Source organism: Rattus norvegicus, chromosome 1 (assembly GCF_036323735.1).
Source record: "Rattus norvegicus strain BN/NHsdMcwi chromosome 1, GRCr8, whole genome shotgun sequence".
In the NCBI taxonomy this organism is placed as follows: Eukaryota; Metazoa; Chordata; class Mammalia; order Rodentia; family Muridae; genus Rattus; species Rattus norvegicus.
This window is the reverse complement of record NC_086019.1, coordinates 81578759-81601089: the sequence shown is the minus strand read 5'-3', so window position 1 is coordinate 81601089 and position 22331 is coordinate 81578759. Positions and strand designations below refer to the sequence as shown.

Sequence of the window (22331 nt, the reverse complement as noted above, 5' to 3'; positions counted from 1 at the left end):
GAGGAGTTACTGAGGCCCTACTCATATATATGGACCTATTTGCAGTGGATTGAATCTAAGAGCGGGAGAGTCACTTTTCTTTGGGTGTTTGAAAACTGAAACATTGTCCAAGGCATAGTGAATGATACATGTCCACGAGCATATGGATATCACTAATTAGACTTGGTGGGTGATGTTTAAAAATGACAAATAAAGAAAAGAAAAGATGTGAAATTGGGAGGGAGATCTACCAGAAAGGATATATTGGAGAAGGGGTAGGGGAGTAGATATGATTAAGCTACATTGTATATATACTTGAAATTTTAAGATAGTAAATAAATTTATTTTTAAAACCCTGTAGACCTCAAAAATCCATTGACTCTGAAATCCATGCTATCAAATTACATGTACACAATGCATTGCAATAAATTTACTATGAAGTTTAGAGAAGTCTCATTTATAATAGCTCAAATTGGAGTCACACGTAAGCTATTCACATGTATAGTGGTAAATACATGCAAAGTATTTTCTTTAGACATCAAGACTAATGGACTACAGCAGTATACAAAACAAGCAAGAAACATTCAGAAAATGCTGATTCTAATAAGTGAGATTTAATGATCTATGAAATCTCCCATTCTAATGTCTTTTAATGCTGGTTATTCAACTTCTGAAATCTCCCAAGATATAAGGTCTTGAAGATAAGCAGTCAGATCTTCCCAGATTCAAACAGAGCCATGTAACTTCCTTGTGAATCCCTGGAATAGGACTTGTGTGGCTCTGCTTGTGACACCTTGTATACTCTAAAGACTCACAGAAAAATTTTTCTCTCAACTCCTGATAATTGCTTCTGTGGATTTGCTGTCTAAAGCAAAGTTGTTGAAAAATTATTCTCAATCCTCTGTGCACTTGTTGCCATGGATCTAGAGTTGAAAGTCACAGGTCCTTAGAGGACAAAGACCAGGAAGTTATAAACCTGTGAGGAACCAGAGTCTTATCTCAGCAAGGCATACTCAACTCCTCACTACAGGACTTTTCTACCGTGGTTTCTCAGAGCACACAGTAAGTACATAAGCTTTTTATACCAAGTCACAGATGACCAGAGTACCTACATGTAGAAGAGAATATGGGAGAGCCACTATTGCTTAGTATTGAAGCAATACCCTGAAAAGGCTTTCACATAAAATGAGAGCTATTTCCTGGTTTTTTGTTTTGTTTTGTTTTGTTTGTTTGTTTTTTTAAAACTTTCTCTTGTTTGTTCCATTCTGTGCAGATCAATGCTTCCCACAATCTCCAATGTTTCCCTTCCTATTTTGTGAGACCTCTGCATTTTCATTCATATTTATGATATATACATATATACATATATGTAAATGAAAACATTCAGAGAGATATAAAGTAGGTTGAAGGTAGATAAATGATTGATATATAAATAGGTAATAAATAATGTAGTGGTGGTGTGTGTGTGTGTGTGTGTGTGTGTGTGTGTGTGTGTGTGGTGTGTATGGTGTGTTTCTAAGCAGGTGAACAACAATACCCAGCAATGTCAAGCAGGTGGTATGATCTAAACTTAGATACAGATGCTTTGAGTAAACACTTTTACTTGTACTGTGTCTCCTGCCCCCACATCACTCTTATTAGGGGATGAATTCTGCTCTTTCTATTCTTTCCTGGTGAATAAAAGTTGCTAATCTTTTCTTTTAAGATTCATGTTTATTATTTTAAATAACATTTATTTACATGTATGCTTGTTCATGGGTATGTGTGTGTTGGAGCAAGTAGAGCCCAGACATATCAATTCAACCTTGAGCTGGAGTTGAGGGCATATTCTCTGAAGGAGCAGCAAGTGTTCTTAACCACTGCCTTCTCTTTCCAGACCACAAGTTACTGACCTTAAAATCACAGGGACATAAGCCATTAATGACATCATAAAATCATTTAAGAAACTAAAAGAGATTATTATTAAAATAGATGTTTTGAACTAGGTGCTTCTGTGTGACTGAAGGGACAGTGTGTACATTGAACAACATGGTTCAAACACAATGAGGCTGGCTGTTCTTTGTAGATTGAGCCAGAATTTCTGTGTTTCAATAGAGAATTATTTCAGTTGGTTTTGTTTGATACTATAAATATCTTTCTGCATCAGTTTTGGGGATGACAGGGAAAACACAGTTATTATTATCCTCAGCACTTCACTGTGAGAATAGAGAAGGGGAGTCTTAAATGAAATCTGAAGGAGAAAGCTCACTATTGACAGGTATGGTTTTGCTCATTCTTGGTATATTCTGAAACTTGGGAGACTTTTAGGACATGAGCACAGTGTTTGAATAAAAAAGTGAGGAGAGTCTTGTCAGTTCCAGAGCCTAAGAAACAACATCATACAGTGGATAGGACCAGGCTTAAGTGAGGAGCACTGCACATGGAGCAGGGCCACAGGGAATTCTGTGAATTGCTGCTTCTGAGTGCTACCATATGTCAGTGAATTCACTGTGATTATATACAAAGCTCATCAAACTCCCTTGATATCCAGGCTGAGAGACATTTTTCTCCTTTTCAAAATAAATTTATGGAAAATTCTCCATTTAAGTATGTCAAAGCTATGACTAGCATTTGTTTTCTGGTTTAGACCTTTTATTAGTTTTTCTTCCTGTGAATGAAAAAATTCATACTGAGCCATCTACACATCAATGACCTCTTTTCTTTCTAGATTTCCCATTCTATCTTTCTATCTTCCCTTTATCACTTTTGGATGAATTATTATTCATTATTGATGGATGGAATGCCTGAACCCAATATGATGTTTATCATGTAATCTGACTCACTGGAGCTGCCTTGTCTGAATACAGTGACTATTATCATATTTGAAATTCAGCATTGCTCAATAGTCTGACAGATTGTAACTTGTGAACCAATATATTTTGTCTTACTTCCCTTTCCTGTCTAATTCTATGGAAGTGTGCTATGTTAAATCTCTCTTGTTCTTTTTTTAAAAAAAGATTTGTTTATTTAATATTATATATAAGTACACTGTAGCTGTCTTCAGACACATCAGAAGAGGGCATCAGATCCCATTACAGATGGTTGTGAGCCACCATGTTATTGCTGGGAATTGAACTCAAGACCTCTGGAAGAGCAGTCAGTGCTCTTAACTGCTGAGCCATCTCTCCAGCCCCCGTCTCTCTTGTTCTATACACTGTGTTTGATTGCTTTGTCCCTACCTCGTAACAGCTCTTAACCATAGAAGCTTAATGCAACTACCATATGAATTCATATAAAAGTATATTGAGAAGAATGTTGAGACGAAATCACTACGAGTTTCTTCTGATACTGGCACCATCAGGAACACCTTCCTACACTGGACCATTCTTAATGCCCATGTATTTGAGGCACATGATTAGTAGATGCACTGAGAGCTAGAGTGGTCCAAAACGTCACAGAAGCCCCTATGAAAGAGCTAAAGGAACTTAGGTCTGTTTGGAAAAGTGGACTCTGTCTCAGTATGGACCTCAAAGGAGTTAAGGTTATGGTTCCTGGGAAATTGGCTTATCACCCTGAAAAGCTGGAGTTATCTCTCCAGGACCACTGTGTGCTCAGAATCTGAGGCCTTTGAGATATTCTGTGCCCCAATTGTGCAACTCAGCTTGATAAACTTCTTGCTGACTTTGTCCCATTTCTCCCTGAGAATATCATATAAGATGCTATAGTTATTTTTAGATAAATAACTATTTTTTATAAATTAAAGTAAGTTCGTTGTTTAAAATGAGACTGACACATATGACAAGGGTCCATTTGCATTTATATCATGTAATATAACCTTATATCAACTTTGAAAATTCCTGTTGTCTAGGATCAAGGTTACTGAAGTTCAAGGAGAGGATCCCTTTGACTGTTTGATGAAGTAGAGCGTGCTTTTTCAAGCTTTGGAGGTAAAGGAACATTCAAGTTGTATGTTATTTTCATAGGACACTCCAGACCTTTATATATTCTCAGGAATGCATGCATGATGGGAGGGAAGTAATATCCATAGAGGAATCCCTTTAACAACTCATTTCATGTCAGTTTCTTAGTCTAGTTAATGGTTTGTATAGATTTTCACCAGTTCAACAATCACGATTGTTTGATGAATTTCACTATTGACTTCACTGTTACTAACTTCTATTTGTTTATGGGAATATCTTTATAATTTCTTCTTCATTATTTTTTATTTATTGACCTATTGCAAAAGGAGCTAATATTCCATGATGAATTGTTTCAAAATAAATAAATAGATAGATGATAGATAATAAATAAATAAATGTATTATTCTTTCATGTATTCCTTCCCAAACAAATCCTTCCATCTCAGTCTTCCCCCTCTCCTCAGAAAAGAGCAGCCCCCCCCCAGGATATCAATCAAACAGGGCATAAGAAGTTATAGTAAGACCAGGCATATACAATCAGATAAAAGCTGGATAAGGCAACTCAGTAGGAAGAAAAGGGAAAAGAAGAAAGCAAAACAGTCAGTGTCAGCTCTTGCTCCCACTGTTAGGATTTCCACAAGAACACCAACATATATGCAGAGGGTCTAGGTCAGATGCCTACAGACTCCCTGATCTCCAAAGTTCCCATGAGTCCCTGTCAGTTGATTCTGAGAGCCCTGTTCTCATGGTGTGTCTTCTCGTTCTCTGATCCTTCCCTGCCCTTCCTCTGCAGGATTTCCTGAGCTCCACCTAATATTGGGTTGTGGAACTCTGCATTTGCTCCCATAAACTCCTGGATGAAGTCTCTCCGATGACAATTCTGATTGACTCTTGTTCTAGCACTGTTGTTGTAAAAATATAAAAATAAAAAAGAGTAGTTGTCTTTTACCCTGCTAGGTCCACGCCGCAGTGCCCCAGATATCTACTAGATATCTTGGTGGAAACACATCCCCACCCCTCGGCGACCTAGTGTCTCTTGCCGCCACACACTTTCCTATACTCAAATCCTCACATAAAAGAACACACAGCACAGTAATCTTTGACCCAATTGGTAAGATATAATTGCCCATTTAAACATACAAAGCCCGGTACCATCCATCCCTTAAGAACATTGATAACAATCTGTAAATATACAGAGCAGAATCTTAACATCACCTGCCATGGTTTCTCCCCTCTATCTCTCCTCTGTCCTGTCTCTTCCTCCCTCTTTTAGTCTCCTCCTCCTTCAAACTTCTCTTCCGCCCCTCCTTCCTTCTTATCCAATGACAGGCTTCCTTCTATCCTGTATAGCATACTCTGCAGACAGGACAAACTGTACATTGAAGGTTTTGTGGCTGGGTTGTTTTTCCACTCGGTCTTTGCATGGTTATAGGAGATAGTGTATTTAGGATCCCTGTTACCCAATACTAAAAGCCTTTGGTAGAGTTACTCTCATGGGTTCCACGGAATTTACATTGTACTAGGTTTCCAACTGCCTCGAAAGCGCCGACTAATTCCAATAGCTTCTCCTAGTATGTTTCTGTCCCTACTTCTGTACTACTACTACTACTATTACTACTGCTGCTGCTTCTTCTTCTTCTTCTTCTTCTTCTTCTTCTTCTTCTTCTTCTTCTTCTTCTTCTTCTTCTTCTTCTTCTTCTTCTTCTTCTTCTTCTTCCTCTTCCTCTTCCTCTTCCTCTTCCTGTTCTTCTTCTTGTTCTTGTTCTTCTTCTTCTTGTTCTTCTTGTTCTTGTTCTTCTTGTTCTTGTTCTTCTTGTTCTTCTTGTTCTTGTTCTTCTTGTTCTTGTTCTTGTTCTTCTTGTTCTTGTTCTTCTTGTTCTTGTTCTTCTTGTTCTTGTTCTTGTTCTTCTTGTTCTTCTTGTTCTTCTTGTTCTTCTTGTTCTTCTTGTTCTTCTTGTTCTTCTTGTTCTTCTTGTTCTTCTTGTTCTTCTTGTTCTTCTTGTTCTTGTTCTTGTTCTTGTTCTTGTTCTTGTTCTTGTTCTTGTTCTTGTTCTTCTTCTTCTTCTTCTTCTTCTTCTTCTTCTTCTCCTCCTCCTCCTCCTCCTCCTCCTCCTCCTCCCCTCCTCCTCCTCCCCTCCTCCTCCTCCTCCTCCTCCTCCTCCCCTCCTCCTCCTCCTCCTTCCCCTTCCTCTTCTATATTTTTATTTACATTTTAAATGTTGTCCTCTTTCCTGGTTTCCCATCCATAACCTCCTTATCCACTCTGAGAGTGTATTGACCCTCCTGTAAGCCTGTGTGTCAGCACTCCTGGAGACCAGCTTTCTCTCCGTGGGATCTGGGTACAGAGAGCTATGTTACAGCATCTCTGTACTTCTTAATAAGCTTCTTTGGCATGTGACATAGCTTATAGATCATCTCCTAAAGCAACTTGTCCTATCTTTTTTTTTACCTCTGATCCCCTGGATTTTCCCTCTCAGACCCCTGTCAAGGAGTAACACCTGCTGGCTCAGGACAGAGATGTTCCTCAGTTGGTTAGGGAGAGGGTCTTGGATTTGCCTTTCTTTTTCAAAGATGTTAGTATGACACATACTGACTCTCACAGTCTCTCTATAGCCTTTTCGCTTCACCCACTTCTTCCCCTTTCTCTTTCTTATTTTGTTGTTGCTTTCTCAAAGTCAGTTGTGTAAGCATTGATGCAGTTTTGAACCTTTGGATACAATTATTCACTTTGTCTTTTTAATTGACTGTTATATCATCTGTCTTGCTAAACACTTCTTATCATTTCTTCACATTGCAGCAAGACTAACCTTATAATGTGCAATAACATGCCATTGTAATAAATATTTATGGGGAGATTCATTCAAAGGGACACTTATTGTCTATTGACACTAGAATTTAACTAAGGTTTTCTAGTTGGGTGAACCACACATACTTATAAACTTCATATTGTATGTCATCTGGAAAGACATCAGAGAGTCATAGAAAGAAAACCTATTCTATCTCATTTAAAATTAGGAAAATATGAACATAAATGACTATTTTTTACATAAGAAAATGCTAGTAGGCATTTTGTTAGATTCAAATTTTAAGAAATTCTTACTACTTTTTTCTGATTTTTCTCAGCCTGTCTTTTTCTTATATTTTTTCTTTCCATTCCTTTTACTCACAACTTTTTCTGTCTCTGGGTGTACTTTTTAATTTCCATTTTTTCCTTCCCCCCCCCATCTTTATTAACTTGAGTATTTCTTATTTACATTTCAATTGTTATACCCCTTCAGAGTTTCCGGGCCAACATCCCCCTAACCCCTCCCTATCCCCTACCCTATGGGTGTTCCTCTCCACATTCTTACCCCATTACCACCTTCGCACCAACAATCATGATCACTAGGGGTTCATCATGGCAGGACCAAGGGCTTCCCTTTCCACTGGTGCTCATACTAGGCTATTCATTGTTACCTATGAGGTTGGAACCCAGGGTCAGTCCATGTATAGTCTTTGGGTAGTGACTTAGTCCCTGGAAGCTCTGGTTGGTTATCATTGCTGTTCCCATGGAGCCTCGAGACCCTTCAAGCTCTTTTAGTCGTTTCTCTGATTCCTTCAACAGGGGTCCTGATCTCAGTTAAGTGGTTTGCTGCTGGCATTCGCCTATATATTGGCTGCATTCTGGCTGTGTCTCTCAGGACAGATATACATCCGGTTCCTGTCAGCTTGCACTTCTTTGCTTCATCCATCTTGTCTAATTGGGTGGCTGTATATGTATGGGCCACATGTGGGGCAGGATATGAATGGGTGTTCCTTCTGCCTCTGTTCTAAACTTTTCCTGCCTATTCTATGCCAAGGGTATTCTTGTTGCCCTTTTAAAGAAGGAGTGAAGCATTCGCATTTTGGTCATCCGTCTTGAGTTTCATGTGTTCTGTGCATCTAGGGTAATTCAAGCATTTGAGCTAATAGCCACTTATCAATGAGTGCATACCATGTGTTTTTCTGTTCTTGGGTTACCTCACTCAGGATGATATTTTCCAGTTCCATCCATTTGCCCATGAATTTCATAAAGGCATTGTTTTTGATAGCTGAGTAATATTCCATTTTGCAGATGTACCATATTTTCTGTTTCCATTCCTCTGTTGAAGGGCATCTGGGTTCTTTCGCTTCTGGCTATTATAAATAAGGCTGCGATGAACATAGTGGAGCATGTGTCTTTGTTATAGGTTGGGGCATTTTTGGGTATATGCACGAGAGAGGTATAGCTGGGTCCCAAGGTAGTTCAATGTCCAATGTTCTGAGGAACCTCCAGACTGATTTCCAGAATGGCTGTACCAGTCTGCAATGCCATCAACAATGGAGGAGTGCTCCTCTTTCTCCACATCCTTGCTAGCCTCTGCTGTCACCTGTGTTTTGTACCTTAACCATTCTCAGTGGTGTGAGGTAAAAATCTCAGAGTTCTTTTGATTTGCATTTCCCTTATGACTAAAGATGTTGAACGTTTCCTTAGGTGTTTCTCAGCCATTCGGCATTCCTCAGCTGTGAATTCCTTGTTTAGCTCTGAAACCCATTTTTTAATAGGGTTATTTGTATGCCTGTGGTCTAACTTTTTGAGTTATTTGTATATTTTGGATATAAACCCTCTATCAGTTGTAGGATGGTAAAGATCTTTTCCCCATAAGTTGGTTGTAGTTATGTCCTAACAACAGTGTCCTTAGCCATACAGAAGCTTTACAGTTTTATGAGATCCCATTTGTTGATTCTTGATCTTAGAGCATAAGCCATTGGTGTTTTGTTCAGGAAATTTTCTCCACTGCCCATGTGTTCGAGATGCTTCCCTACTTTTTCTTCTATTAGTTTGAGTGTATCTGGTTTGATGTGGAGGTCCTTGATCCACTTGGACTTAAGTTTGTACAGGGTGATAAGCTTGGATCAATCTGCATTCTTCTACATGGTGACTTCCAGTTGAGCCAGTGCCATTTGCTGAAAATGCTATCTTTTTTCCATTTGATGGTTTTGGCTCCTTTGTCAAAAATCAAGTGAGCATAGGTGTGTGGGTTCATTTCTGGCTCTTCAGTTCTATTCCACTGGTCTATCTGTCTGTCTCTGTACCAATACCATGCAGTTTTTTACTACTATTGCTCTGTAATACTGCTTGAGTTCAGGGACAGTGATTTCCCCAGAAGTCCTTTTATTGTTGAGGTTAGTTTTATCAATCCTGGGTTTTCTGTTATGTCAGATGAATTTGCAAGTTGTTCTGTCTAACTCTTTGAAGAATTGGATTGGTATTTTGATGGGGATTGCATTGAATCTGTAGATTGCTTTGGGTAAAATGGCCATCTTTACTATATTAATCCTGCCAATCCATGAGCATGGGAGATCTTTCCATCTTCTGAGGTCTTCTTCCATTTCTTTCTTCAGAGGCTTGAGGTTCTTATCATACAGATTTTTCACTTGCTTGGTTAAGGTCACACTGAGGTACTTTATATTATTTGGGACTTTTATGATGGGTGTTGTTTCCCTAATTTCTTTCTCAGCCTGTTTCTCTTTTGTGTATTGGAAGGTTACTGATTCATTTGAGTTAATTTTATACCCAGCCACTTTGCTGAAGTTGTTTATCAGCTTTAGTAGTTCTCTGGTGGAACTTTTCGGATCACTTAAATGTACTATCATACCATCTGCAAATAGTGATATTTGGACTTCTTCTTTTCCAATCTGTATCCCTTTGATCTCCTTTTGTTGTCTGATTTCTCTGGCTAGAACTTCAAGAACTATATTGAACAAGTAGGGAGAGAATGGGAAGCCTTGTCTAGTCCCGGATTTTAGTGGGATTGCGTCAAGTTTCTCTCCATCTAGTTTAATGTTCGTTTAATGTTAACTGGTTTACTGTATGTGAATTTTACTATGTTTAGGTGTGGGCCTTGAATTCCTATTCTTTCCAGGACTTTTATCATGAAGGGGTGTTAAATTTTGTCAAATGCTTTCTCAGCATCTAATGAAATGATCATGTGGTTTTGTTCTTTCAATTTATATAATGAATCACGTTGATGGTTTTCCATATATCAAACCATCCCTGAGTGGCTGGGATGAAGCCTAGTTGATCATGGTGGATGATTGTTTTGATATGCTCTTGGATTTGGTTTGCCAGAATTTCATTGAGTATTTTTGCATCGATATTCATAAGGGAAATTGTTCTGAACTTCTATTTCTTTGTAGGGTCTTTGTGTGGTTTAGGTATAGGAGTGATTGTGGCTTCATAGAAAGAATTTGGTAGCGCTCCATCAGTTTCAATTTTTTGGAATAGTTTGGATAGTATTGATATGAGATCTTCTAAGAAGGTCTGATAGAATTCTGCACTGAACCCATCTGGACCTGGACTCTTTTTGGTTGGGAGACCTTTAATGACTACTTCTATTTCTTTAGCAGTTATCGGGTTGTTTAAATGGTTCTTATGTTCCTGATTTAACTTCAGTACCTGGTATCTGACTAGGAAATTGTCCATTTCTGGCAGATTTTCAAGTTTTGTGGAATGTAGGCTTTTGTAGTAAGATCTGATGATTTTTTTTAATTTCCTCTGATTCTGTAGTTATGTCTCCCTTTTCATTTCTGATTTTGTTAATTTAGACACTCTCTCTGGGTCCTCTCATTAGCCTGGCTGATGGTTTATCTATATTGTTGATTTTTTCAAAGAACCAGCTTTGGGTCAGTTGATTCTTTGTATAGTCCTTTTTCTTTCTACTTCGTTGATGTCAGCCCTGAGTTTGATTATTTCCTGCCTTCTACTCCTCATGGCTTTATTTGCTTCTTTTTGATCTAGAGCTTTTAGGTGTGCTGTCAAGTTGCTGATATATGATCTCTTCTCTTTCTTTCTGCAGGCACTCAGAGGTATGAGTTTTCCTCTTAGCACAGCTTTCATTGTGTCCCTTAAGTTTGGGTATGTTACATGTTCACTTTCATTAAATTCTAAGAAGTCTTTAATTTCTTTCTTTATTTCTTCCTTTACCATGTTATCATTGTTCAACTTCCATGTATATATGGATGTTCTTCCCTTATTGTTATTGAAGACCAGCTTTAGCCCATGGTGGTCTGATAGGATGCATGAGATTATTTCTATCTTTCTGTATCTGTTGAGGCCTATTTTTTACCAGTGCATGGTCAATTTTGGAGAAAGTACCATGAGGTGCTGAAAAGAAGGTATATCCTTTTGCTTTAGGATAGAATGTTCTATAAATAGCTGTTAAGTCCATTTGGTTCATGACTTCTCTTAGTCTATTTTCATCTCTGTTTAATTTCTGTTTCCATGACCTGTCCATTGATGACAGTGGGGTGTTGAAATCTCCTACTATTATTGTGTGAGGTGCAATGTGTGCTTTGAGCTTTAGTAAGGTTTCTTTTATGTGTGTATGTGCCCTTGTATTTAGAGCATAAATGTTTAGGTTTGAGAGTCTATCTTGGTGTATTTTTCCTTTGATGAATATGAAGTGTCCTTCCTTATCTTTTTTGATGACTTTTAGTTGAAAATCGATTTTATTTGATTTTAGAATGGCTACTCCAGATTGCTTCTTCCTTCCATTTGTTTGGAAAATTGTTTTCCAGCCTTTCACTCTGAGGTAGTGTCTGTCTGTGACTCTGAGGTGTGTTTCCTGTAGGCAGCAGAATGCAGGGTCCTCGTTGAGTATCCAGTTTGTTAATCTATGTCTTTTTATTGGGGAGTTGAGACCATTGATGTTGAGAGATATTAAGGAATAGTGATCCTTGCTTCCTGTTATATTCATATTTGGATGTGAGATTATGTTTGTGTGCTTTTCTTCTCTTTGTTTTTTTCCCAAGACTATTAGTCTCTTGCTTTTTCTAGGGTGTAGTTTGCCTCTTTATGTTAGGCTTTACCATTTATTATCCTTTGTAGCGCTGGATTTGTAGAAAGATATTGTGTAAATTTGGTTTTGTCATGGAATATCTTGGTTTCTCCATCTATGTTAATTGAGAGTTTTGCTGGATACAGTAACCTGGTCTGGCATTTGTGTTCTTTAATGTCTATATGACATATGACCTGGATCTTCTGGCTTTCATAGTCTCTGGTGAGAATTCTGGTGTGATTCCAATAGGTCTGCCTTTATATGTTACCTGACTTTTTCCCTTACTGCTTTCAATATTCCTTCTTTGTTTTGTGCATTTGGTGTTTTGACTAATAAGTAATGGGAGGAGTTTCTTTTCTGGTCCAATCTATTTGGAGTTCTGAGTTCTTGTATGTTTATGGGCATCTCTTTTGGTTCAGGAAGTTTTCTTCTATGATTTTGTTGAAGATATTTACTGGTCCTTTGAGCTGGTAGTCTTCACTCTCTTCTATACCTATTATCCTTAGGTTTGATCTTCTCATTGAGTCCCGGATTTCCTGTATGTTTTGGACCAGTAGCTTTTTCCATTTTCCATTATCTTTGACAGCTGTGTCTATTATTTCTATGGAATTTCTGCTCCCGAGATTCTCTCTTCCATCTCTTGTATTCTGTTGGTGATGCTTGTATCTACGGCTTCTTGTCTGTTCCTTTGGTTTTCTATATCCAGGGTTCTTTCCCTTTGTGCTTTCTTTATTACTTCTATTTCCATTTTTAATTCCTTCCACTGTTTGATTGTGTTTTTCTGGAATTCTTTCAGGGATTTTTGTGACTCCTCTCTTTATGCTTCTACTTGTATATTTATGTTTTCCTCCGTTTCTCTAAGGGAGTTCTTTATGTCTTTCTTGAAGTCCTCCAGCATCATGATCAAATGTGATTTTAAATGTAGATCTTGCTTTTCTGGTGTGTTTGGATATTCAGTGTTTGCTTTGGTGGGAGAATTGGGCTGTGATGATGCCATGTAGTCTTGGTTTCTGTTGCTTGGGTTCCTGTTCTTGCCTCTCCCCATCAGGTTGTCTCTGGTATTACCTTGTTCTGCTATTTCTGACAGTGGCTATACCAACCAATATGCTTGTGTGTCAGGCGTGCTGTATACCTCTTTTCATGTTTTCTTTTAGCCAGTTATGGGAACAGAGTTTTCTGCTTTCGGGTGTGTAGTCTTTCCTGTCTACTGGTCTTCAGCTCTTCCTGTGGACCTGCGTCCTGAGGCCACCATGCAGGTCGCTTGAAGCAGAAAAATTGGTCTTACCTGTGGTCCCGTGGCTGAAGTTGCTTGTGGGGGCTGCTTTTGAGCTCTCTATTGGGGTGGCAACCAGGAGGGCCTTCGCCAACTTTTCCTGGGGCCCCCATGCACCAGGGTCCCAGATGGCGTTAGTTGTTTTCCTCTGGAATCAGAAATGTGGTCAGAATGTAGTCTCTTCTGGCTTCCCAGGCGTGTCTGCCCCCCTGAAGCTTTAGCTTTCCTTCTCAAGGGATTTGGGTGCAGAGAACTGTTGACCAGGCCCCTCAGGTCCGGGCCGTGTCTGGACTGCGGGGGACCTGCTGCTTGAGTGTCCCTATCTTCCAGTTCCCAGAGGCCCTATCCAGTTTCTTCTTGGGCCAGAGATGTGGGCGGGGGGGGGCAGTATTGGTGGTGTTTCCTGCTCTTCAGTCTCAGGAGTGCCCACCTGTCAGGGCAGTGAGCTCTCTCTCCCTAGGGTTTGGGAGCAATCTTTAATATCCATTTTTGTGTGTGTGTGTGTGTGTGTGTGTGTGTGTGTGTGTGTTTTAGTAGCTGATTACAAGAATGAACCAAGTATACTCTTCATATTAATACACCACCTTCTTTCAGAAAAGTTAGAAGAATCTATTGGATATTCATTTAGGAGAAAAAGCAATAGAGGAGCCTTGAAGACTATGAAACACTGTAGAAAGTATGAAAATTATGATTTGAAGGTTACATCCTTTGCCTTACTCCCATATTTGATGACCCAAAATGTGTTTGAACATGGTTTTTGTCTTGATTGGGTAATCTGCTATAAGACAGACATTTGGCCTGATGAGACAATCATGCAATTTAAGCTATGATAAATAGATGCACATTTAAATGATTTCTTTCTGGATGTATTGATGTGGTTAAACTTGTCTATCTCAGGTGAAAAGAACATGGCTTCTGAACACTTGCCGATGGGGATTTTGTTCTTTTCTCAAATAGCTGTGGGGATCCTTGGCAATTGGTCAATTCTTCTTCATTATGTCATGTCTGTAATCACTGGAAAATGTTTGATGCCCAAAGATCAGATTTTAAAGCATCTGACTTTAGCCAATTCCTTGGTTATTATCTCAAGAGTAACACCTCACATAATAGTACAGCTGGGGTTGCAGTATCTCCTGGATGACCTCTTATGTAAGTTTACTCTCTACAGCAATAGAGTGTCCCGGGGTGTTTCCCTGCACTGCACCTGCCTTTTGAGTTGCTTCCAAGCAATCACAATCAGCCTCAGCCACTCCAGGCTGATGACACTTACACACTCTGTCTCCAAATACATGATTCAGTTCTGCTCTCTAACTTGGCTTCTACATCTGTTTCTAAGCATCAAGACAGCTGTACATGTAATTGGACCAAATAGTAACAAAAATTTCACCAGAAAAATCAAGTTGGGGTACTGTTCAGCATTTGCTTTTGGTAATAGTGTTACTGGACTACATTTGTTCTTTGTTTGTTTCACTGACTGTGTGTATCTGAGCCTCATGGTATGGGCCAGTGTCTTCATGGTGAACATTCTCTATAGGCACAAGAGTCAGCTACAGTACATTCACAGTACCCAGCATTCCTTCAGAGTCTCTCCTGAAGACAGAGCCACAAAAACTATCTTGATTCTTGTGTTCACCTTTGTCCTCTCCTACTCAATGTCCTTCATACTTGTTATCTATACTGTGGTTTTTGACAATCCAAGGCTGTGGATAATAAACATATTTGCATTCTTAGACACATGCTTCCCCACATTTTGCCCCTTCATCCTTATCAGTAATAACCAATCTACTTCCAAGGATCCTTTTCCCTGCTGTAGCAGAAGAAAATTTACAATAGTCACTTGTGTGTTATGATAGATTCAAATAGTCTTTCATCAATTATTGGATATTAGACTAACTCACAACCAGTTATTATTAAGCAAATCAATGGCTCTGTAAATTAAGTATTGTCGACTGTTATATCTGTCATAATTCTGGCTAAACAATTATATGATACTAAGATACCTCTTTGTTTTCATTCAAAATACTCTGAAATTAGAGGCATCAAAGAATTTCTTATGCCTTCAGGTAGCCAAGCAGGTCTTGAGGTATGAACTTCTGTGTAGGCACATGTCAGAGTCTTGTCTTACTGCTTCAACTGAATGGAAGAAAAGCAGAGTAAGTGAAACATGGATCTCTGGCAACTATTGTTTTTGTGTATGTATCAACTTCACTTATGTTTTGCATATGATCTTATTTTCTGGGCAGATGGTTCCACCTCCAGATTCCCCTATTGGAAGAAGAATCAAGTAATGCCTATTTACATTGATTACTGTTTTTCTTAGAGTTACACTTGAAGCCACAGATACTCCCTAGCCATCCTTATCCTACTGTGCACCATTGTCAACTGATACTCAGTTACTTGTGCCCTGTTCCTCTGTATGACAGTCTGAGACAATGCACAGCTATGGAAAGTAAACTATATCTCTACAGACATTCCTCCATATTTTATCCCATTGCACTCATGAGTGTTACCTAATTTGTCTTCACACTTTTGTTTTCCTCCCATAGAAGAGTTACTTTTTAAAATTTCTCAATGTGTCACACATTCTGTTGAACCTGTTCATGGATATATCTATTTGTTCCTTCATTCATCGTGTATGTATTTGGACACATGATTGTTAATGCTGAAAATGCCAAGATCTAAAATCAGCTAGAAAACAAACATGTGGAGATGTCTTTGAGGGAGCATCTAAGTTGGATTAATGGATGTAGGAGGACACAATCTAATTCTGCATAGCAGTTAATCCATTGTTTAAGTGTCTTAGGCTGAATAAAATGAGGAAAATTGAGAACCAGCATGCATCTGTCTCTGCTCTCTGACTACAGATGCAAGGCGTTCTGCTGCCTCAGCCTCCTGATTCCATGACTTTCATTCCATATGAACTGTATCCTCAAACTTCAAGTTAAAATAAACCACTCCAAAATTAGGTTGACTTTGTCATTTTTCATCAGAAAAATGTGAAAATTAACAAGGATAAATAATTCAGTAACTTCTTAAATTACGCTGATTAAAATCGTACAGGTCATCCCAATGGCCAAAGCATATTCAATGAGAGATAAATTCTGAGGATTTCTTTTGTCTCTTCACATTTCTTTGACATAGATGTTACAGTGCCTTCTAGCAGATGCTGACACTTAATGCAGTTTGTGGGTGATTGTCAACTCAGGCTGATCCCCCAGGTCTTAGGACATTATGCAGCATGAGGTCAAGAGTTTTATAACTTAGGTGAGTAAGACATACTTAGAATTTCAGTATTGCATATTCATGAGAAAAAATCCATAACACAGAGAAGACAAAACTATTTCTTCTTCTCTAAAGTGAAAGAAATACAAATTTAAACAATGTCTAAATACATTGAAATCAATGATAATAAATAATTTTATTCAGTGTAAAATTGAGAGGTTTCCTACCATGATTTTTAAGATTTAAGTAATTCTCATCTGATCATATCTAAGTCTGTTGAAGTACTTTTTTCTTCTTCCACTTCTTCTTTTCACTAATTTATATGTTCCCAGAGGAGGGGGCAATTGAAGCCCATGTTTGTGTCTAGATAGTTGGATTATGTGAAAGAATTGGATAGGTTGTTGAGATTAATCAGTTCCACAATTTCCTAGATAGTAGAAGTCTACATAAGGTGAGTATCATTTAGAGAAGAATGTGTTGAAAAGTTGAATGTTGTTTCTAATGTTGCAGGACAATAATTCTGGCATTGTGCAGGCTGAGACAAGAAGATTGCTGTGAATCTGAGGCAAGTCTAGGGAAGACAGTGAGCCTGAAACAACTCTAGGTTACTTTCTGAGACCAAGTGACCCAAAACAACAAAACCAAATAAAGCATTTAAAAATACCCCGCCAGAACCATAACCAACAAAAATTTTTGAGGATCCATAATTAAAATTTTTCCTAGTTAAAAAATAGTAGGACTCAGTATTGCCATTGGTCCTGCTTACCCTCCAGAATGTGACAGGAAACAAAATCTAGTACAGACCTGGAACTTCATACCTAATGGATAACTTTCACAGTGCAGGGAATTCTATTTATACTATGGGAGGAGCAAAATTAATCATCAGTCATATCCAGCAGTGACACTGTGCACTGTAACAATGCCTGCCCTGCTGGGACATACCCATGGCATAAACCTCATGGGAACAACTAATAACCTACTGCTTGGATTTAAATCCTGCTCTAGAAGCTTGAAACCATATTTGGCTGACAGGAGCCATAATGGGGCAAGTTAATAACTAGCAGGTGATTTCCCTGAGATGGCCTGCTTCAGATTGTTATATAATCTGTGACAGGTTTGCCTTCATTAAGCGAGCTATAAGGGAATTCATTTTACAAAAGATTCCTGCTATTAATATCTGTTATTATTAAACATATATAGCAAGCATTAAGCATAGCCCACCACTTTGGAACATATCTAGAAAGATGTACTGTCTTGTGGTGATGCTATATAGACAAATAGATGACTTCTTAAGTTTTAATGATTATTCTATAAGAATTCTTAAAATTAAAACAGTGACTATTAAGCTCCTATATTTTTTTCTCTTTTTTTTTTATTATTAACTTGAGTATTTCTTATATACATTTCGAGTGTTATTCCCTTTCCCAGTTTCCGGGCAAACATCCCCCTCCCCCCTCCCCTTTCTTATCGGTGTTCCCCTCCCCACCCTCCGCCCATTGTCCCCCTCCCCCCAACAGTCTAGTTCACTGGGGGTTCAGTCTTAGCAGGACCCAGGGCTTCCCCTTCCACTGGTGCTCTTACTAGGATATTCATTGCTACCTATGAGGTCAGAGTCCAGGGTCAGTCCATGTATAGTCTTTAGGTAGTGGCTTAGTCCCTGGAAGCTCTGGTTGCTTGGCATTGTTGTACATATGGGGTCTCGAGCCCCTTCAAGCTCTTCCAGTTCTTTCTCTGATTCCTTCAACGGGGGTCCCGTTCTCAGTTCAGTGGTATGCTGCTGGCATTCACCTCTGTATTTGCTGTATTCTAGCTGTGTCTCTCAGGAGCGATCTACATCCGGCTCCTGTCGGTCTGCACTTCTTTGCTTCATCCATCTTGTCTAATTGGATGGCTGTATATGCATGGGCCACATGTGGGGCAGACTCTGAATGGGTGTTCCTTCAGTCTCTGTTTTAATCTTTGCCTCTCTCTTCCCTGCCAAGGGTATTCTTGTTCCCCTTTTAAAGAAGGAGTGAAGCGTTCACATTTTGATCATCTGTCTTGAGTTTCATTTGTTCTAGGCATCTAGGGTAATTCAACCATTTGGGCTAATAGCCACTTATCAGTGAGTGCATACCATGTATGTCTTTCTGTGTTTGGGTTAGCTCACTCAGGATGATATTTTCCAGTTCCAGCCATTTGCCTACGAATTTCATAAAGTCGTTGTTTTTGATAGCTGAGTAATATTCCATTGTGTAGATGTACCACATTTTCTGTATCCATTCCTCTGTTGAAGGGCATCTGGGTTCTTTCCAGCTTCTGGCTATTATAAATAAGGCTGCAATGAACATAGTGGAGCACGTGTCTTTTTTATATGTTGGGGCATCTTTTGGGTATATGCCCAAGAGAGGTATAGCTGGATCCTCAGGCAGTTCAATGTCCAATTTTCTGAGGATCCTCCAGACTGATTTCCAGAATGGTTGTACCAGTTTGCAATCCCACCAACAATGGAGGAGTGTTCCTCTTTCTCCACATCCTCACCAGCATCTGTTGTCCCCTGAGTTTTTGATCTTAGCCATTCTCACTGGTGTGAGGTGAAATCTCAGGGTTGTTTTGATTTGCATTTCCCTTATGACTAAAGATGTTGAACATTTCTTTAGGTGTTTCTCCGCCATTCGGCATTCCTCAGCTGTGAATTCTTTGTTTAGCTCTGAGCCCCATTTTTTAATAGGGTTATTTGTTTCCCTGTGGTCTAACTTCTTGAGTTCTTTGTATATTTTGGATATAAGGCCTCTATCTGTTGTAGGATTGGTAAAGATCTTTTCCCAATCTGTTGGTTGCCGTTTTGTCCTAACCACAGTGTCCTTTGCCTTACAGAAGCTTTGCAGTTTTATGAGATCCCATTTGTCAATTCTTGATCTTAGAGCGTAAGCCATTGGTGTTTTGTTCAGGAAATTTATTCCAGTGCCCATGTGTTCCAGATGCTTCCCTAGTTTTTCTTCTATTAGTTTGAGTGTGTCTGGTTTGATGTGGAGGTCCTTGATCCACTTGGACTTAAGCTTTGTACAGGGTGATAAGCATGGATCGATCTGCATTCTTCTACATGTTGACCTCCAGTTGAACCAGCACCATTTGCTGAAAATGCTATCTTTTTTCCATTGGATGGTTTTGGCTCCTTTGTCAAAAATCAAGTGACCATAGGTGTGTGGGTTCATTTCTGGGTCTTCAATTCTATGCCATTGGTCTATCTGTCTGTCTCTGTACCAATACCATGCAGTTTTTATCACTACTGCTCTGTAATACTGCTTGAGTTCAGGGATAGTGATTCCCCCTGAAGTCCTTTCATTGTTGAGGATAGCTTTAGCTATCCTGGGTTTTTTGTTATTCCAGATGAATTTGCAAATTGTTCTGTCTAACTCTTTGAAGAATTGGATTGGTATTTTGATGGGGATTGCATTGAATCTGTAGATTGCTTTTGGTAAAATGGCCATTTTTACTATATTAATCCTGCCAATCCATGAGCATGGGAGATCTTTCCATCTTCTGAGGTCTTCTTCAATTTCCTTCTTCAGTGTCTTGAAGTTCTTATTGTATACATCTTTTACTTGCTTTGTTAAAGTCACTCCGAGGTACTTTATATTATTTGGGTCTATTATGAAGGGTGTCGTTTCCCTAATTTCTTTCTCAGCTTGTTTCTCTTTTGTATAGAGGAAGGCAACTGATTTATTTGAGTTAATTTTATACACAGCCACTTTGCTGAAGTTGTTTATCAGCTTTAGTAGTTCTCTGGTGGAACTTTTGGGATCACTTAAATATACTATCATATCATCTGCAAATAGTGATATTTTGACTTCTTCTTTTCCGATCTGTATCCCCTTGACATCCTTTTGTTGTCTGATTGCTCTGGCTAGAACTTCAAGAACTATATTGAATAAGTAGGGAGAGAGTGGGCATCCTTGTCTAGTCTCTGATTTCAGTGGGATTGCTTCAAGTTACTCTCCATTTAGTTTAATGTTAGCAACTGGTTTGCTGTATATGGCTTTTACCATGTTCAGGTATGGGCCTTGAATTCCTATTCTTTCCAGGACTTTTATCATGAAGGGATGTTGAATTTTGTCAAATGCTTTTTCAGCATCTAATGAAATGATCATGTGGTTTTGTTCTTTCAGTTTGTTTATATAATGGATCACGTTGATGGTTTTCTGTATATTAAACCATCCCTGCATGCCTGGGATGAAGCCTACTTGATCATGGTGGATGATTGTTTTGATGTGCTCTTGGATTCGGTTTGCCAGAATTTTGTTGAGTATTTTTGCGTCGATATTCATAAGGGAAATTGGTCTGAAGTTCTCTTTCTTTGTTGTGTCTTTGTGTGGTTTAGGTATAAGAGTAATTGTGGCTTCGTAGAAGGTATTCGGTAGTGATCCATCTGTTTCAATTTTGTGGAATAGTTTGGATAATATTGGTATGAGGTCTTCTATGAAGGTTTGATAGAATTCTGCACTAAACCCGTCTGGACCTGGGCTCTTTTTGGTTGGGAGACCTTTAATGACTGCTTCTATTTCCTTAGGAGTTATGGGGTTGTTTAACTGGTTTATCTGTTCCTGATTTAACTTCGATACCTGGTATCTGTTTAGGAAATTGTCCATTTCCTGAAGATATTCAAGTTTTGTTGAATATAGGCTTTTATAGTAAGATCTGATGATTTTTTGAATTTCCTCTGAATCTGTTGTTATGTCTCCCTTTTCATTTCTGATTTTGTTAATTTGGACGCACTCTCTGTGTCCTCTCGTTAGTCTGGCTAAGGGTTTATCTATCTTGTTGATTTTCTCAAAGAACCAACTTTTGGTTCTGTTGATTCTTGTCCTTTTCTGATAGTCAAAACTTCATTGAGAATTCTGGCATTCTTCCAAGTGTCACCAGTTAATAGATAACTGACTTTCTCTGACTTAGAATACATTCCAAACGGTTGTAAAACAATTAACCAAAGGTCATAAAAAGGGAACTAACAATTTATTATGGATGCTAGGACAGAATATAAAATATTAATAGGTTTTATTTATACAAAATTTCACCTATAACTTAGTTATGGCTTTAAACCTTCAGGGAACCTGTAGAGCTAAGACAAGTGATGAATGTTTAGTCAAATAATTACTCCTAGTCGATATTGCATGTAAACATTCTCTGTTGCAAACATTTGTTTCAATTTATGATCTGATTTTTTGTGTGAACTTATGATGAACTTTTTAACATGTGATCACATATTTTGAAAGATGTATAAGTACTGAGGACAAAGAGATGAGAATCAGATAGAAAAGATCTTTCTCCCCCTTAGGAGATATTTTTTTCACTTTCCTGCTTAAAGAGTAGAATTTTTTTCCTTAGAAGAATTTTTTCTTTTCCCCACTTAGAAGAATTTTTCCCTTTCCCTGCTTAGCATCTTTCCACTTTCCCCCTTAGATAGCTTTCATAGAAAACTTTTTACAACTTAGTAATAAACTCTATAATCACTTTTCAAAGTGTCCCTTTTTCTTCCTGTGAATTCCAACTACCAACCATAGAAAGTTAGAGCCAGCACAGTTCCAGCTGAGATAGCATAAAGACTATTTACTTAATGCTTTGTTGTTTTAGAATGAGGTGCTAAGTGGCAAAGATTGCAGTTTCTGGCTTCAGAGGAACACAGAAGGCAGGTCAGCTACAGTAGCATAGAAACTTAGATAAGTCAACTTTTTACTATAAAGCAACCCTAAATATCTCATAAGACAAAATCTTACCCCTGTATCTCCTAAGACCAAGTCACCCTTGGCTGACACTCTTCCTCCTTTGCTGTCTCAAGAAGAAACCACAAGAAAGAAGATCCCCTGATGTGCCTGCCCTCCCTCCTCCCCCAGGCACCTGGCACCATTACTGGGGTAAGAACCCATGACTAGACATGTCAAAGGTCATAAAAGAGAACCTATTACTTTTACTCTGCTAAACTGATATTAATATTAAACTGACTCCTAACAACTTGCTATTTCCATAGATAAATGCATCTCTCAATCCTCTTCAGATATGCTTTTTCTTGAAATAGATGGTGATTAACTTAAAGACCCATAAATATTCAAGGATAGAGAAAAAGTGAATGCATGATAATGTTTAT

At 38.6% G+C, this 22331-nt stretch overlaps 2 protein-coding genes across 2 annotated transcripts in view; both read left to right on the top strand.

Moving 5' to 3' along the window:
* The first annotated feature begins 1477 nt into the window (after positions 1-1477).
* The window catches only part of Vom1r47 (vomeronasal 1 receptor 47), a 129920-nt gene continuing 109066 nt past the window's right edge, over positions 1478-22331 (top strand). Inside the window, exon 1 of the mRNA XM_063270359.1 lies at positions 1478-3905. The gene's annotated coding sequence lies outside the window, so the exon portion shown is untranslated. The remainder of the gene's footprint in view (positions 3906-22331) is intronic.
* On the top strand, positions 13157-17408 carry Vom1r50 (vomeronasal 1 receptor 50). The gene has a single exon (NM_001008918.2). The coding sequence runs from the start codon at positions 13861-13863 to the stop codon at positions 14836-14838; it is 978 nt and encodes a 325-aa protein (NP_001008918.1). The 5' UTR covers positions 13157-13860; the 3' UTR covers positions 14839-17408.